This window comes from Pimephales promelas, chromosome 23, assembly GCF_988280905.1.
Source record: "Pimephales promelas chromosome 23, fPimPro1.hap1.1, whole genome shotgun sequence".
Lineage (NCBI taxonomy): Eukaryota > Metazoa > Chordata > Actinopteri > Cypriniformes > Leuciscidae > Pimephales > Pimephales promelas.
In genome coordinates, this window is record NC_142791.1 from 1,852,475 (window position 1) to 1,870,701 (window position 18,227).

At 38.5% G+C, this 18,227-nt stretch overlaps 4 protein-coding genes and 2 pseudogenes across 4 annotated transcripts; 4 read left to right on the forward strand and 2 right to left on the reverse strand.

Moving 5' to 3' along the window:
* Positions 1–716: 716 nt before the first annotated feature.
* Positions 717–1,408, forward strand: LOC148969364 (olfactory receptor 1M1-like; annotated as a pseudogene).
* Positions 1,409–2,341: 933 nt separating this feature from the next.
* Positions 2,342–3,333, forward strand: LOC148969365 (olfactory receptor 1J1-like). The gene has a single exon (XM_089126132.1). The coding sequence runs from the start codon at positions 2,497–2,499 to the stop codon at positions 3,331–3,333; it is 837 nt and encodes a 278-aa protein (XP_088982258.1). The 5' UTR covers positions 2,342–2,496.
* A 1,441-nt stretch (positions 3,334–4,774) lies between these two features.
* On the forward strand, positions 4,775–5,271 carry LOC148969366 (olfactory receptor 1496-like; annotated as a pseudogene).
* Positions 5,272–5,882: 611 nt separating this feature from the next.
* On the forward strand, positions 5,883–6,918 carry or42a9 (odorant receptor, family 42, subfamily A, member 9). Its single transcript, XM_039675392.2, has one exon. The coding sequence runs from the start codon at positions 6,043–6,045 to the stop codon at positions 6,877–6,879; it is 837 nt and encodes a 278-aa protein (XP_039531326.2). The 5' UTR covers positions 5,883–6,042; the 3' UTR covers positions 6,880–6,918.
* Positions 6,919–7,189: 271 nt separating this feature from the next.
* On the reverse strand, positions 7,190–8,256 carry coa4 (cytochrome c oxidase assembly factor 4 homolog). Its single transcript, XM_039675700.2, has 2 exons — positions 8,134–8,256; positions 7,190–7,983 (listed from the first exon to the last, which is right to left on the reverse strand). The coding sequence occupies exon 2, from the start codon at positions 7,980–7,982 to the stop codon at positions 7,728–7,730; it is 255 nt and encodes an 84-aa protein (XP_039531634.2). The 5' UTR covers position 7,983; positions 8,134–8,256; the 3' UTR covers positions 7,190–7,727.
* A 1,007-nt stretch (positions 8,257–9,263) lies between these two features.
* LOC120481850 (olfactory receptor 1M1) lies at positions 9,264–18,227 on the reverse strand. Its single transcript, XM_089126463.1, has 2 exons — positions 18,180–18,227; positions 9,264–10,211 (listed from the first exon to the last, which is right to left on the reverse strand). The coding sequence occupies exons 1-2, from the start codon at positions 18,225–18,227 to the stop codon at positions 9,264–9,266; spliced, it is 996 nt and encodes a 331-aa protein (XP_088982589.1).

An 18,227-nucleotide genomic window follows, 5' to 3' on the forward strand; every position in this document is an offset into this window, starting at 1 on the left:
CGCCTCCTTTCTGCACCGATCCGCCCAGGGAGCGCAAGTTCATTTCCTAGTTTACCGACGTGCGTCTTCGGAGGAAAAAAGGCCGCTTTGCGCACGTGCAAAATAGGAATGATGCATGCATTAGTGTATAAAGTCAAGATAGAGCCCAATGAGTGCAATGAACAGTGATGAGTGCAGACAAGGATTGTGGGGGATGCAGTTCCTAATGTGAATGACACCGTTGGGAAAGAGGACCTCTAGTGGGCACCAGGGAACGTAAACCAACACTGTGACAAAAACGAGTTGCGGCAGCATGCACACATAGGCAAGGCGGCTCGCGTGCCTATTGGCTGTCCTGCAGCACGTGCACCAGCCTATCAAGAGAGGTCCTTGGTGACGTTAGATCACCCACTACGTCACCTCCCGCCGCAATGCATAATGTTCTATAAATATGGATGTTGGTTGCATGATCCAGGGGATTAAAACACAAAATATATTTCAGGCATAGTGGAGTGGGTAACAATAATAGTAGTAAATGTGTAAAGTTGCATAATTCACTAAGGCCTAACTGTGAGTATTTCATATTCATTATTCATTCTTTTTATTTATTATATAAATTGTGAACCTGCTTTCTACCCAGACAGGATGAAAAAAACAAACATTCAAACATGATTCAAGAGGTCACTGGAAACTGGAATATTTCCTTCCCGTCTGCTGGATTCTCTGGTATACCTCACATGAGATGTTATTATATATTCCTGTTTATTGCCTACTTTATTTCTTTTCTAGGAAACTCCTGCCTCACGTTAGTTATCAGTAAGGACAGAAATCTTCACAATCTGAAATATATCTCTGTTTTTAATTGATCACTGACAGACATGTGTGAGAATATGGTGATCCTCAGCTTCTGGATGCAGTTTTGTTTGGGGATCGGTTGATCTCGTATGGATTGTGCACGTCCAATATATTATTTGTTTCATTGCAGTCTCTAACTCTCACTGATCTGTGTTTTGACAGATTATCTATTTGTTTTCCATAATGCTTGTTATGATTGGTGCTTTATGGACATTGGCACTGATGTAAACAATAACTGCGGCAGTTTTCATGACTAGACTTTCTTTCTGCAGAACTAGCATCATAATCTTTCGTTTCTAAGACCACGGGTCTGTTTTCCCAAGTTTTCGAGTCTTCTGTTTCAGGTGATCATCATGTTTCCAGTAATTTGTGTCATCTTTTCATATACATGCATAGCTGTGATATTGTTCAGAATCACAACCCCACAAAGACATTACTGCTCATTTACAATTAGAGGCGGTATTTTATGTGCCCATCTGCCTAAAATATGTCTTTCAGGTCCTTGTAAGCATCAACACTACAATAATGAATCTTTCTCTGACCTCTGCACTTCCTCCAATGCTTAACCCTATAATCTACACATTTATGACAAAGGAGTTGAAAAGGCTTATCAGAAATAGTCATGTTTTCATCTAGAATACAAACTGTGTTCCAGTTATAGTGGAATTCATCTGTACATTTTTTAATAACTATAATTGAAGTACAAAGTATACAGTAAATTACACAATGTTATGGAACTACTAAATGTGAAACGGTGTTTGTTTTGTGTTTCTTGAAGCATAAATTTTAATTGCAGCATCTTCTATCTTGTGCCAGTCTGATTTTCTAAATATAAACGATTGTTCCTCTCTTTATATGTATTGTAATGTTTAGCACTGTTCTGTATTTATTTCTAAAAACTATTTAAGATGTCTGGTCTATAAAGACAACCCTTGTGACAAGTAAATATACTAAAATGTATTTGAAATACTTGTATTTTATAGCTACTACAACTATACTACATTTACACTTAAAATAAATACCATGCAATGGTGCTTTTTGTATACTAAATTAATGCACATACAGTCTGCTAAATTGGAACCACAAATTTTGTTCTTAATGTACTTCAGTTATCCAGAGGTCAATCTAAAGATATACTTGATTGTGCTAAAGTGGAACTATTTCAAGTATACTTTAAATATCTTCAGTTTAAAGACTGATATTATACAGAGATCATACTATCCTGATGCATTTTGCAATAAAGAAGTATTCCAAATAAAGTTTAATTCTAATATTAATATCAGTAAGTCTCAACTCAAGCGATATGCCAGTAAATTTGTTTATGGATTTGTACTTAGTATGAAATAATGTATTTTAAATACATTTTGGTGTGGTTTTTTACACAAGGGAAGGGTTATGCCATGAATAGTGGGGCTGAGCAAAACTGTAAAATACACTGAAATCATTATTTTGATGTTTTGTTGATGAGTGCATATCTAAAAACAGTTCTTTATCACAGGTAACACAACAATCCAGACAACGGGCAACTCCTCTGCAAATGTCTCCTTTGTTCGTCCTGCAACATTTTTCATCAATGGCTTTTCTAATGTCCCGCATGCAAAATACTACTATGTGTTCTTGTGTTTTGTATATGCTGTGACTGTTTTAGGGAATTCATTTATCATGTGTATCATTTATTTGGCACGCAGACTTCACACAGCCAAGTACATTAGTGTTTTCCATCTGGCCCTTTCCGATCTGAGTGGAAGCTCGGCTTTGATACCAAAACTCATTGACATGTTTTTATTCGAGCACCAGGAGATTTCATATGAAGCGTGTTTGGCATATATGTTTTTTGTCTTTCATTTCATGAATCTGCAGTCTTTGACACTACTTGTCTTGGCTTATGACAGACTGGTTGCTATTTGTTTTCCTCTACGATATCATGCCGTTGTAACTAAAACAGCCATGTTTCTGATCATAGGAGGTCTGTGGACTCTTTCTGTGATTTGTTTTGCTTCAATGGTGGGTTTGGTAACAAGACTCTCTATTTGTAGATCAACTGTAGTCAATAGTTATTTTTGTGATCATGGCCCTATCTTTAAACTAGCTTGTAATGATAATGCCATAAACAGTATCATGGCATATATTTGCTTTGGTCTCTTTATATGTATTCCACTGATATTAATAATCATCTCATATTTCTGCATTGCTCTGGCTTTGCTTAAGATCGCTCATGGTGCGGAACGGATCAAAGCCATGAAAACCTGCACCTCACATCTCATATTGGTGGCAATTTTTTATCTCCCACTTCTAGGGACTAATATTACAGCTTTAACAACATCTATCCATCCAAACGCTCGGATAATAAACAATTCCTTAACTCAGATAATACCACCTATGCTGAATCCCATCATATACACTCTGAAGACAGAGGAGGTCATGCAATCCATAAAACAACTGTACAAACGAAGTAAAGTGAACACTACTGGAGAAAGAAAGGTTAAATGCAAAGAGTGATAAATAAAAGAGTTGCTGTTAGTGAATGAGTATGTACTTGTGTGTTGACAATGAATATCTGATTGGATATATTATAAGCTAAGAGCATTCAACAAATATCTAATTTACCAGAAGTGACTGAACTGTGTGTAAAATCTCAGTCTTCTCATATGTGATAAACAAATAATTACTCAAACTATTTATGTGGTCAGAATTTAGAATTTGTCTTGGAAGCAGGCCAAAAATTAAATAAAGTAATAAATGCACTTTTGTTGAAAATTATTGAAATGTTTGCTTGTGGTGCAACGAAGCTTTCTATGCCATAATTGCAGATTTGATTATGGGTAAGGATAGTTCACCCAAAATATTAAAAATATTTAGTTCATCCTCATGTTGTACCAAAGCCATTTGACTTTCATTTTTTTTATTCCTGCAACACAAAAGGTAATTAGCCATAAGGACAGTCCCACAATTAATTTTCAATAAATGGAAAAAAGGTGAATGAAAATGAATGAGTAAACAGTTAATTCATCATTTATAATGCATTTAAAGGCATTAATAATCAGTTTATAAATACAGCTATAAATGCTTTTTTTTTCTTGATTTAAAAGCATATCTATAAGCATAGCGTTTAGTAATTGTATTTTCGTACTTTGTTAATGATTTATAAATAATTTCTAAATGAAGTATAGCATTATTTACAAACCAGTTATTTAAGAATTGTCAGTCATTCATAAGATCACTTACAAAGTGTAAGTAATGTACACTCTAAAAATTCTGGGTTGTTTCAACCCAAATTTTGGTCATATATGGACAAACCCAAATGTTGGGTTAAAAATGTAATATAAAATTTTAACCCAACTTCAACTTTGACTTTCAACGGTACATTTTTTTTAAAATTACATTTTTAACCAAACATATGGGTTTGTCCATATTTGACCCAAATTTGGGTTGAAACAACCCAGCATTGTTTAGAGTGTGTAGAAAAAACACTGAATGGTGTGATTACAGCCATAAAGTTAGTCATCATTTACTTATTTATCATTTCGAACCAATAATAACAGCATAAGCTTTGTTGCTAGGCCTGTCAAGATCCAAAAAAGCTAGAAATGAATTATAAAAGTATCTTTAAATAAAGCAAATGTCCTTTTATAGGCTAGTTATACATCAGTGTTTACATTTATAGCTCAAGATATGGGCCTACATTATCTTTCCTCATCATCACTGTCAGTGCTGGGCGTTGATTGGCTAGACGACAGCTCTAAAGGTGTGGCATTGCTGGGCTGTCCGAGTCAGTGATTGGCTGAAGAGGCTGACACTTCTTTAGTCAGTATATATAATGCATCAGGGAAAGTCTACAGACTGGGCCAACCCCACTAAGGCCTAACTGTGAGTATTTCATATTCATAAATTGTGAACCTGCTTTCTACCCAGACAGGATGAAAAAAACAAACATTCAAACATGATTCAAGAGGTCACTGGAAACTGGAATATTTCCTTCCCGTCTGCTGGATTCTCTGGTATACCTCACTTGAGATGTTATTATATATTCCTGTTTATTGCCTACTTTATTTCTTTTCTAGGAAACTCCTGCCTCACGTTAGTTATCAGTAAGGACAGAAATCTTCACAATCTGAAATATATCTCTGTTTTTAATTGATCACTGACAGACATGTGTGAGAATATGGTGATCCTCAGCTTCTGAATGCAGTTTTGTTTGGGGATCGGTTGATCTCGTATGGATTGTGCACGTCCAATATATTATTTGTTTCACTGCAGTCTAACTCTCACTGATCTGTGTTTTGACAGATTATCTATTTGTTTTCCAGGAATCATAGATCAATGCTTGTTATGATTGGTGCTTTATGGACATTGGCACTGATGTAAACAATAACTGCGGCAGTTTTCATGACTAGACTTTCTTTCTGCAGAATTAGCATCATAATCTTTCGTTTCTAAGACCACGGGTCTGTTTTCCCAAGTTTTCGAGTCTTCTGTTTCAGGTGATCATCATGTGTCCAGTATTTTGTCTTTTCATATGCATGCATAGCTGTGATATTGTTCAGAATCACAACCCCACAAAGACATTACTGCTCATTTAATATTGTATGTGCCCATCTGCCTAAAATATGTCTTTCAGGTCCTTGTAAGCATCAACACTACAATAATGAATCTTTCTCTGACCTCTGCACTTCCTCCAATGCTTAACCCTATAATCTACACATTTATGACAAAGGAGTTGAAAAGGCTCATCAGAAATAGACTCATGTTTTCATCTAGAATACAAACTGTGTTCCAGTTATAGTGGAATTCATCTGTACATTTTTAATAACTATCATTAAAGTACACATGCATAGTATATTACAGAATGTTATGGAATCACTAAATTTGTGTTACTAAAAGAATAAATTGTAAGTGCAGCATATTTATAGACACAAGGTACTGTATTTATTCATTAAAACTGTTTAGGAAGGCTGGTCTGGTTTACTCCATGAATCGTGGTGCCAAGCAATACTGACAAACACACTGAAATCATTACTTTAATATAAACTCTTCTTTGTCACAGGTAACACAACAATCCAGACAACAGGCAACTCCTCTGCAAATGTCTCCTTTGTTCGTCCTGCAACATTTTTCATCAGAGGCTTTTCTAATGTCCCGCATGCAAAATATTACTATGTGTTTTTGTGTTTTGTATATGCTGTGACTGTTTTAGGGAATTCATTTATCATGTGTATCATTTATTTGGCACGCAGACTTCACACAGCCAAATACGTTGCTGTTTTCCATCTGGCCCTTTCCGATCTGGCTGGAAGCTCGGCTTTGATACCAAAACTCATTGACATGTTTTTATTCGAGCACCAGGAGATTTCATATGAAGGGTGTTTGGCAAATATGTTTTTTGTCTTTCATTTCATGAACATGCAGTCTTTGACACTACTTGTCTTGGCTTATGACAGACTGGTTGCTATTTGTTTCCCTCTAAAGTACCATGCAGTTATTACCAAAACATCCATGTCACGCATCATTGGCTGGATGTGGATTTCTTCTGTGGCTTTTTTTTCTGTACTTGTGGGTTTAATCAACAGACTCTCTTTTTGTAGAACTAATGAGGTTAATAGTTATTTCTGTGATCACGGTCCTGTTATAAGCATTTCCTGTAATAGTAATTTCATAAATTATCTCTTGGCATATATTTCTTTCGGTCTTCTGATTTGCATGCCGGTGATACTGGTAACCCTCACGTATTTCTGCATTGCTCTGGCTTTGCTTAAGATCGCTCACGGTGCTGATCGCATTAAAGCCATGAAAACCTGCACCTCACATCTTGTGTTAGTGGCCATTTTTTATCTGCCAATTTTAAGTGTAAACGTTAAATCCATGTCAACGTCTATTGATCCAAACTCCCGGATAATTAACAATTCCTTGACACAAATAATACCACCTATGCTGAATCCCATCATATACACTCTGAAGACAGAGGAGGTCATGCAATCCATAAAAGAAATGTACAAACGACGCAAAGTGAACGCTATTTCTGAAAGAAAAGTAAAACGGAGAAAATAAATACAGGCTCTTGTTGCATTATTATGAATGATTGTATGACAGAAACCTGATACTGTTTCTTATATAAATATTGGACCAACTATATTATTTAACTAAAATTGTAAATTTAACAAATGTTTTGGCTGGTTTGATGTTTAGATATTATAAAACTATTGTACAAATTGTCTCACTGCTCAAATAAAAATAGTTGACCAGAATGCTTGTGGCTCCTTTGTTGTAGGGAAATTTCACTCCAAAATCTTAAGTTGGTTTTGGTATTTATTTATTTACTGCATAGCAAGAACAATAATGAAATCATAAGACATTGTAATCAAGCATAAATCATAATTTTATTTTCTATAGTGCCTTTAAAGGAGCTTTACGAAGTGCTTAACAAGGTAAACATACAAGGAAAATACAAATATGTTAAAAAGAATTCTACGAGAGGAGCAGATATGGAAAATGCTCTGTCACCCATTGAACATCCCAGACTTTGTTCAGGAATATGTGGTGTTAAAAGCTGAGGTAGATACTCCAGAGTCGGTCCATGAAGTGCTTTGTATCGTATGTGAGCATAATAACTTAAAAATCAATTCTGATTTAACTGGTGCCCAGTGCAATGATTTTAAAATGGTAGTGTGATGTGATCTCTTGTATCAGTCCAAGTTAATATTCTAGCTTCAGAAATTACTGTGGCTTATTTAGAGTATGCTTTTTAAAATCCCATTATATAAAAGAGTAAAGCAGACATATGCTCTAGTAAAGCTGCACCTTTCATAAAGTATTTCTGTCTATGCATTCTTGACACAACGCATTTTGTTAAGAAAACGAGATTTTATTGTGTTTTAACTGTCTCAGAGGCCTTTGCATCAGGCAGATTGTGTAGCTGACGTCCTTTGCTTCAGGAGCTGCTCTTTTCGAGAGTTCTGGTAGGTGGTCATACACTCCTTAAACTTCTGAACCTCAGTCTGACACTTCCTCCAGTCCTGGTGCTCAGCCATACAGTCCTGCAGAGCGAAGTGCAGCTCGGCACAGCCTGTCCTGGAGATCATGGTATCCACCGGATCATCCTCATCCTCACTCCTGCTCCGGTTGTGAGGGGATGGGGAAGGAGCCGATGCCATACTGTCAGGGGGAAAAAAAATCATTTAAAGATGTGTGTGTGTTATTATAGATCGGAGAAAATGTCGGTTTCGATACGAGTATTCGTTTTACTTTCACGCCAAGTGTATAAAAAACTCTTAAAAGTTTAACTTAATATTTAAATAAACTTGCCTTTGCAGTTTGTAATGATATTTAGAGTTTACTTCAAGAAGGTTTCATAACTTGTCTAGACGGACACATTTCATATCACGAACAGGAAATGTGTTACATTTTTAAGAGTCCGGGTAGGAAAATGACAGCACATGTAATTACAATTGTTATCCACTAGATGTCAATGTTACATCAGAAAATTGCAATGGGCTGAAGCGCTTGTTCACGAAATCAAGTCAAAATAGTTTTTCTACAGATTTCTTGCAACTTCCCTTAGAAATTAAAATTATGTCAACATTAACTCACCCTCAAGTTGTTCCAAGCCTGTATGAAGTTCTTCTGCTGAACATAAAAGAAGATATTTTGAAGAATATGGGTAACCAGTTGATGGACCGCATTGACTTCCTAGTATGGGGGAAAATGTCTCATTTGGTCAACGTCTTCTTTTGTTTACAGCAGAAGAAAGAAATCCATATAGGTTTGGAACAACTTGAAGGTAAGTAAATGTTGTCAGAATTTTCATTTTTGGGTGAACTAATCCCTTTAACTAGCATGTGTTATGTTAACTTTCTGAACAAATGAAGGTCAGTGAGCCAACAGTTTTGAAGTAGCCTAGCTGAACATGGCACCAGCTTTGCACTGAAAACCAAGATGCTTTTGATCTTCATCAGAGACATAGGCTACCAACATACAGGGTAGAGAAAGTTTTAAACCGAGGACTTAAAAGAAAGACTTTATGTTAAAAATAAATATAATATAGAATTACATGGACAATCAAAAGCCACAGTTTTAATCAGATCAACATTGCACTCACATTATTGGCAGCTTTTTCACAGGTTATATTCTTTTTGTGAATATAAAACATTGTTATCACACCCATGCATTCTAAAATTATTTATGAACTTCAAGCATTTGTATTACTTAAAGGATTTTTGAATGCAAAGCGAAAACAAAAACTGACTAGCACAAGGAGGAGAGATGTGCTCTCTTTGACTAATGGTTAATCAAGCAAATTCATTTATTTTTTTATTTTTTATTACATGCAGAGCAAATGTAGAATTGTGAGATTTAAAAAAAAAACATTTTAAACTACAAAATAATACAATGAACCATAGAAAGCCTCCAAAATAACATTATGCATTGAATCCCAATTATGTTTTACATGAATGTGCATTTTTCAAAGGATGAACAGACAGTCTGCGGGTCAACAAAGAATGAATCCTGCCTCGAATCTCTTTAGTTTTCAATGAGTAAATGATGGGATTCACGCAGGGCGTGATGAGGGACGAAAAAGACAAGCACACCGTTCTTATATTTGGGTTTATAATAATGCCAGAAAATCCAATATTGAAGATAACAAAAATTGGGATAAAGAACAAGGCGACTAACACGAGGTGTTCAGTGCACGTGGCCAGCGCCTTATAACGGCTCTGATTATTTTTCATTCGAAATACAGCAATTAATATACCAGTGTAGGTCAAGACAATGAAAATGATTGGTGCAATCGTGAAGAGTATAGTCAGAGCGGTGGCAAAATTCCACTGGTGCGTCGTATTGCTGCAAGCGAGTCTTAAAACAGGGGTATAATCGCAAAAATAGCTGTTGACCCTAAGAGAGCCACAAAATGAGAGGGTTGGGATGGATGCAGTGCTGTAGACTATTGTAGTAAGAACAAAGAGCCAAACTGCACCAATTATGTAAGCCATTCTGGTGTTTGTGTTTATAGATTCATGTCTTAAAGGCAAGCAGATCGCAATGAATCTGTCATAAGAGAGAATGCATATGGACATTGACTCGAGGGATAAAAAGCTATAGTAAGTGTACATTTGCACAAGGCACAGTTTGAATGGCACAAAATTGTCAAGTACAAGAGAAGTCTTTATCATGCCAGGCACAAGAGAAGTGCTGAGAACAACATCAACCAAAGCCAGATTGCCAACAGCCATGAACTTTGGGACATGCAGTCGGTGGTCATAGAATATGATGATGATCAGAAAGACATTGCATTTGACTGTGATCACGTAGAGCACAGTGAGAAACATGACATAGATGTTACTGTAAGGCACTAAATTCAAGGCAATAATGTAAAACCCCGCAGGCTGTCTAGCTGCACTGGTCTGACGAAATAAAGGCCACGCTTCATACAGATGTCTTTGTCGTTTATTTCGTACATATCTCTCTCTCTCTCTTCAGTTGACACCATAGACACCGTGAAAACTACAAAAAATAAAAACATATATTCAAAATATGCATTTCTCAGTCCTTTGCAAGTTTCTCGTGCCAATGTCCCATGATATGAAAGTGAATCACAAAAGAAACATGACGAATCCAATCAACATCATAAAAAACACATCACATCATGCATGTAGAATAATATAAAACATTATAAACATTATGAAATATATATAAAGGTAAATTACCGTGTGCGCCTCTCAAACCATGCAGATTAAGCAACTCTTTTCAGACCACATGTCATTTCTCTGCATTCATGTTCGTTCTGACCCAAAGTGACGCAGAACCGCTACAAACTGAACCGGGTCATGTGACATCACGTTTTCTACGTAAAACCTCCTTAAAGAACCCCTAACTTTAAAACACCTAAGGCATTTTACATACATTTTAAATATCCGCTTCTGAATATCACAATTGTATTTAAATGAACTCAAATTTACATCAATTTATAAAAGGAAACAAATACACATCTCAACAAATACTTGTCCTTAGACAGTTACACTCCCACCAAATTACCATAATTTATAATGAACTTGTACACAAGTTTGAATAAATTTAGTAATTTCACAAAACAAATTTCAGAACCATTTAGAATGTTCTCTGACTCTTGGCATCAAGACTAATATTTAAACTCTTAATACTTCAAACTATCAACTTGTGTTGGAGAAAGAGATTAGTTCCATTGCTTAAGATTTAATTGTTTTCTACAAGTACCACTAATTTGTGAATAGGACGTTCAAGGATGGATGGATTTGTAAGTCGCTGACCCTCCTTCCCTAACTTTCTATTTCCTATTTGTATTGTAGTTTTCCGCACCAGGCCATCTTCATCTTTGCAAACATCAATCACTCTTCCAAGTCTCCATTCATTGCGTGGAACTCCTTCCTCTTTGACGATGACGATATCCCCAATCTTCACATTGCGTCTTGGAGTATGCCACCGTTGTCTGAGAGTGATGTTTGTCAGATATTCCTTCCTCCATCTACTCCAAAATTGCTCTGTCAGATATTGAACTCTGCGCCACCTTTTTCTTCCGTACAGGTCTTCTTGCACAAATTTCCCTGGTGGAGGCAGAGGAACAGAGGATTTCATGGTGAGTAAATGGTTTGGGGTAAGTGGTTCTAACCCCTTGGGATCATTGATTGTATCTGTGGTGAGTGGGCGGCTATTAATGATCGACATAGCTTCATAAAAGAAAGTTCTCAAGGAAGCATCATCCAATCTTCCAGAGCTTTTCGAAAGAGCCCAGCTTAGAACGCTCCTAATTGTTCTGATCTGCCTTTCCCACACGCCTCCCATGTGACTGGCATCAGGTACGTTCATTATGAAGTCGCATTGCTTTTGGGAAAGGTAAGCAGTCATTCTGTCCTTGTCCAATTCCTTCAAAGCCTTTGTCAGCTCATTTTTCGCCCCAACAAAATTTGTCCCCTGATCCGATCTGATTTCTCTTACAGCTCCACGGATAGCTATAAAACACCGCAAGGCATTTATGAAGGCATCAGTTGTGAGATCTTCCAACATCTCAATGTGAATTGCTCTTGAGGAGAAACAGGTGATTATGAGACCATATCTCTTATGCTCTTTACGACCTTGCTTGACGAGAAATGGTCCGAAACAATCCATTCCACAATAAGAGAATGGTGGAGAGGAATCAACACGGCTAGCCGGTAGATCCGCCATCTTTTGCATCTCTGTTGACCTGCGATCTCGCCTGCATGCAACACATTGCTTAATGTAATTTGCCACAACTTTACTGCCACCAACAATCCAGTAACCATTTGCTCTCAATTCATTGAGGGTCTGTCCTCTGCCTTGGTGCTGAGTTTTTTCATGGCAGTAACCCAAGATAAGACGTGTGACTACACTATCTCTCGGGAGGATTGCTGGGTGTTTCGAGTCAAGAGACAAGGAAGCTTTCTTCAGTCGTCCTCCCACCCTGAGAACACCATCATGCAGAACTGGGTCAAGTTGGTATAATGGATGACAATGTGGCAATTTGCCATGACTCAGTTTTTGCATTTCATCTTTGAAGGCATTCTTTTGTGCCAACCTTACAAGCACAACACTGGCCTTTCTCATGTCCTCAACGTTTATGGGTTGAACGGTTTTGTATCTTGCTAATTGCTGGATACGAACAACAACTTTCAATGCTGTGTGCCATTTTGAAAACCGATCAAACCTCTCCAGAAAATTTTCATCTTCTACTACCTTTGTTTGTAGTACTTGTGTCGTTCTGATTTCAGGATCGCCAACAAGAAGCTCTGGCGTTGTCTTTGGTGAGATAATTTCCTTTTCCCAAAGAAACTTGGGTCCCGTTAGCCAATTTGAGTGAATCAGATCTAACACCTTGAGGCCCCTGGAGGCATGATCCGCTGGATTTTGATCCGAGTTTATGTAATGCCACTGAGCAGAGTCGGTTGTTTCACGAATTCTTTGAACTCGATTCGCCACAAAAACGTGAAACCTGCGTGCTTCATTGTTAATGTAGCCTAAGACTACTTTTGAGTCGGTCCAAAAATATTCTTGATCAATTTTGAGCTCCAGCTCCTCCTTTAACATGTTACTGACCGCTGAAGAGATCACTGCAGCTGTCAACTCAAGCCTTGGTATGGTCACGACTTTTGTGGGTGCAACTCTTGCCTTGCCAATAACAAAGGAGCAGTGCACTTTGTCTTCACTCAACACTCGGATATATGAGCACTGACCATAGCCATAACTACTCGCATCCGAAAAGTGATGGAGTTCAGTCCTCTGGATAGTCCCTAGGTGTTCAGGAGCAAAACATCTCATAATCTGGAGATTTTGCAGGTTTTTTAGATCGTTCAGCCAGCTTGTCCATTGTGGCATTAACTCTTCAGGCAGAGGTTCGTCCCATCCTATGCCCTTTTGGCACATCTCCTGCAGTATTCTTTTTCCTAATAGAAGGAAGGGAGCCAGGAAGCCTAGTGGATCAAACACTGACGCCACAGTGGAGAGGATTCCTCGCCGTGTTGCTGGTTTTTCATCCAGGGCAACTTTAAAGGAAAAGGTGTCACTATTTACATTCCACTTTACTCCCAACACAGTCTGAACTGGGAGTTCACCAGAACCAAGGTCCACATCCTGAGCTTCGCTGGCTCTTTCGCTGACAGGAATTGAATCCAAAACCGTTCTGTTGTTGGACATGAACTTGTGTAGACGCAATTTCCCTTTTGCACACACATTTCGGGCTTCTTGGATTAGTTTGACAGCTGCGTCCACATTTTCTACACTAATGAGCCCATCATCAACATAGAAATTCTTTTTGATGAAGCTGGCTGCTGCAGGATACTCGCTTTCATTTTGACATGCAAGGTACTTCATTCCATAATTCGCGCAGCCAGGTGAGGATGCTGCCCCGAAAAGATGGACTTTCATGCGATACTCCTTTGGCTCTAAATTTGTATCGCCGTTTTCCCACCAAAGGAACCGCAAGAAATCTCTGTCTTCCTGGCTCACATGGAATCTGTGGAACATCCTTTCTACATCACAAATAACTGTAACTGGATGTTTGCGAAACCTGCAGAGTACCCCTGTAAGCCCATTAGTGAGATCAGGTCCAGTTAGCAAGTGATCATTTAAAGCAGTGCCGTCATACTTGGCAGAGCAGTCGAACACAACTCTAATCTTCTCTGGCTTTCTAGGGTGGTACACCCCTTGGTGGGGAATATACCAGACGTTTCCTGCCTTAGGTTGATGTTCAGCTCTCTCCGCATCACCATCATTGACGACACTTTCCATAAATGTAACATAGTCACTCTTGAATTTGGGGTTTTTCTCAAATTTTCCTTTTAAACGTTTCAGCCGCACAAGAGCCAGCCGCTTATTTTCAGGTAATTGTGGGCGTGTCTTGAAGGGGAGTGGCATCTGCAGGTGTCCCTCTGTATTCTGGTGAATTTTTTCATTCAGCAATTGCATGAACTGTATATCGTCTTGCGATATGGTCTTTTCCTTTGGGTTGGTATCTCTAAAGTCTGATTCAAGGGCTCTGATGACAGCTACAGGAGTCAGTATTGGAAGTTCCTTAACAGATACACGGTGACACAGACCTGTGACTTCTGTCGACTTTACAACCTGTAGCGAACTCCCAACAATACTCCAACCCAGGTCAGTCCTGATGGCATACGGCTCATTATCACCTCCTGTGATGACTTGTCGAGGCACTAAAGCTCTTGAGCAGTCATAACCTATTAGAAGTCCAACCTTACAATCCAACAGCTCTGGTATTTCCTGTGCTATTTTATTCAGATGTAGCCACCTTCTTGCAGTTTCAGAGGTAGGAATGTGGGAACGTTCAAGTGGGATGAAATCTCTGGTATAGGAAGGTGGCAAATTAATTAAGCTATGAGAGGAAAAACCCCTTACTCTGAGCCCGCTAACTCTTCCACTTTGAACGACAGAATCCTTTCCCATCATTGTAGTAAGCTTTAACTTGACAGGCTCTGAAACTTTCTCCATCCTCTCACATACCTCTTGATCTACAAAGGTGTTGCTACTCTGGGTATCTTGTAGGGCATAAACTAAAATCTCTCTTTCAGGATTGTCAATTGAAGAAATCCATACAGGCACAATCATTGATGTGCTCCCACCATTAGCACTGTCTACGCAACAGGAAAGGGAAGATGTGTTTTCTTCTGTTTGCACAACATGAGAACGTGCTGAAGAAGAAGGACGGTCTTCATGAAGTGGTGTTGGATGATGTTTCTTGCATATATTACAAGTAGCTTTACTCCTGCAATCCTTTGAATTGTGTCCTTTCCTAAGACAGCCAAAGCACAGGTTATTGTCAAATATGAACTTTCTCTTGTCCTCCAAAGACTTACTAGCAAACGTTTGACATTTGTAGATGGAGTGATTTTCCCCACAACACCTGCAAGTGACTTGGTATGAAGGACTAGGAGCTGCGCTTACTTTATGGGGTCTGTTTGAAAACACTGTGTCGCTTCCCTCAACACTGTATGTTTTCGGCACTGTGCTTGATTTGTCTGATGCTTCCACATTTGTGATGAATGCATTTGCCTTTGAACGCTTAACTTCTCTAGATGGCCTTTCTTCAGAGAGCTTCAAAGCGTGCAAGGATGTTACAGGGTTGCAGGCTATTTCTGCTTCTTGGGCCAGAAATTCAGCAAACTCCTTGAAATTAGGATATTCTTCTGCTTCTCTCAACTGCATTGTAACATGGCGATTCCAACGAGACGTCACCCAATCAGGAAGTTTTTGTAGCATTTTTCGATTCTCTTCACAGTCATTTAACACCTGAAGCCCTTTGACGTGTGGCATGGCATTGCTGCAGGCAGTCAGAAAGTCACTTAACTCTCTCAGTTTAACTGATTCTCTTGAACCAATCTTCGGCCAGTTATTCAGTTTTTCTCTAAAAGCACGCTGAATTACAAATGAATGGCCGTACCTAGAATTCAATGCTTCCCATGCTTGATCATAGGCTTCATCGTCCTTTCTGAAGAAGCTGCCTTCCAATACAGATCGTGCCTCACCGCTGACATATTTTTGTAAATAGAACAACTTATCAGCTGAATTTGTACATCGCTGCTCTATCAATGCCTTGAAACTTGTTCTCCACTCTAAGAACTTAAGTGGGTCTCCTGAGAAAACTGAGGGCTCTGGTGCCGGAAGTCTGCTGAGAACCATTGTGTTGTGTAGAGCTTGTACTACTGAGGTGGCTTCTCTATCAGAATGGGTTGTTTTTTCCTCTTTAATCTCATTAAAAGATACTGGAGGACAATTAACTACCTCCTTGCGTGCTGTTCTGCTTTCGTTCTTGGACTCATCCGAGTCAGCTTCAGAGTATGCTTTGAGCTTTGCGGCTATTACTTGAAGATCTCGCTCATTTTCCAATCTTTTAAGTTCTCGTCTTTGTACAGCAATAGCCTCCTCCATCTTTATTTCTGCCTGCTTTGCAGCCAACTGTGCGGCAAACTCTGCTCTTTTTGCGGAGATGCTTTGCTGTTCGGATGAGCAGCTTGAACGGTGACTACGAATAGAAGACTTGGAGCTTGTCGCTGAAAATATTGACTTAGCATACTCTTTGTCAAGCACCATACGAATTCTGGCATCTTCTGCACTAGCATCAAATTCCTCTTGCCCCACTTCACTCATACGTACTTTCATCAGCCCCATCAAATCTGCTGTAACTGCTGTGCAGGAATCAATTTTTCTTCTAATCTGAGTTGAAGGTACTGCTTGAGATCGTATAAGTTCATACACATTTTTCACTTGAGTTTCCAGCCCTTCAACACTATCCATCATGTCACCCAAGTCTTGATCAGAGCACTCATCCCTCAGTTTGGTACGTACAGCTCTTACTTGCTCTTTCCAGCTTTCATACAACTTAATGAATTTACTCTCCTTCTGAGAAATTTCTTGCTGCTTAAGCTCTTGCATTTTTGGAGTTAATTTTCTCTCTCGTGAAGATTTCCTGGGTTCATCTCCTTTTGAAGTGGTAGCAGTAGGTTTTGCTATTTGAAGTGACTGTATTTTAACCTGAATATCAGCTATGAGTGACTCTAATTTTTCCTTTTCAGCATCATCAGTTTGAATTTTTAACTGTTCAATTAAGCTACTCAACTCTGCTTTAAGGAACTCAGTTTGCTCACTTGATTCATCATATTGAGATTTTTCTCCATGAACTGACATTGCAAAGGTTTTTAGCAAAACACTTTTGTGTTACTTAACTATTCTCTGATATGAAAAACCTTTCAAAAATTATTCACCACTACGTCCATTGTAAAGCATTCACACCAATTGAGCTGTAAAGATTAAACAAAATGCAAATAATTTATCTTTACTTTGTACCTTTTTTAGTCCATAAAGATGTAAGAGCAGCACAGTCTAATCATCAGCTGTAAATTGCAGAGCAACACTCTTCAGCTTGTCGCAGCGATGGAGTAAACAAACACTGTTCTCTGAAGCCTGTTCAAAAGATACTTGCAAAACTGGAGTCTACGCTGTTACATCTCGCCCTCTACTGGTCGGGTCGCGGTACTTCCTTTGCGGTGACAACTAACGGCAAGCCTCGTCTCTGACGCTTTCTCTCCACGCTATCGTGCTTTGTTTCCGTATCTGACGTCTCTTCTGTACGCGAATGCCCCACGATCTCGTTTCCTCTTCTCATCCAGCCGATGCCGTTCCACTCTTTGAGCCGTCCGGCTGTAATGGCGTTACGTTTTCACTCTAGCTGCACTGGTCTGACGAAATAAAGGCCACGCTTCATACAGATGTCTTTGTCGTTTATTTCGTACATATCTCTCTCTCTCTCTTCAGTTGACACCATAGACACCGTGAAAACTACAAAAAATAAAAACATATATTCAAAATATGCATTTCTCAGTCCTTTGCAAGTTTCTCGTGCCAATGTCCCATGATATGAAAGTGAATCACAAAAGAAACATGACGAATCCAATCAACATCATAAAAAACACATCACATCATGCATGTAGAATAATATAAAACATTATAAACATTATGAAATATATATAAAGGTAAATTACCGTGTGCGCCTCTCAAACCATGCAGATTAAGCAACTCTTTTCAGACCACATGTCATTTCTCTGCATTCATGTTCGTTCTGACCCAAAGTGACGCAGAACCGCTACAAACTGAACCGGGTCATGTGACATCACGTTTTCTACGTAAAACCTCCTTAAAGAACCCCTAACTTTAAAACACCTAAGGCATTTTACATACATTTTAAATATCCGCTTCTGAATATCACAATTGTATTTAAATGAACTCAAATTTACATCAATTTATAAAAGGAAACAAATACACATCTCAACAAATACTTGTCCTTAGACAGTTACAGGCTGAATGATGGAGTTGTTGGGAGCCGAGTTGGTGGCATTCTGCAT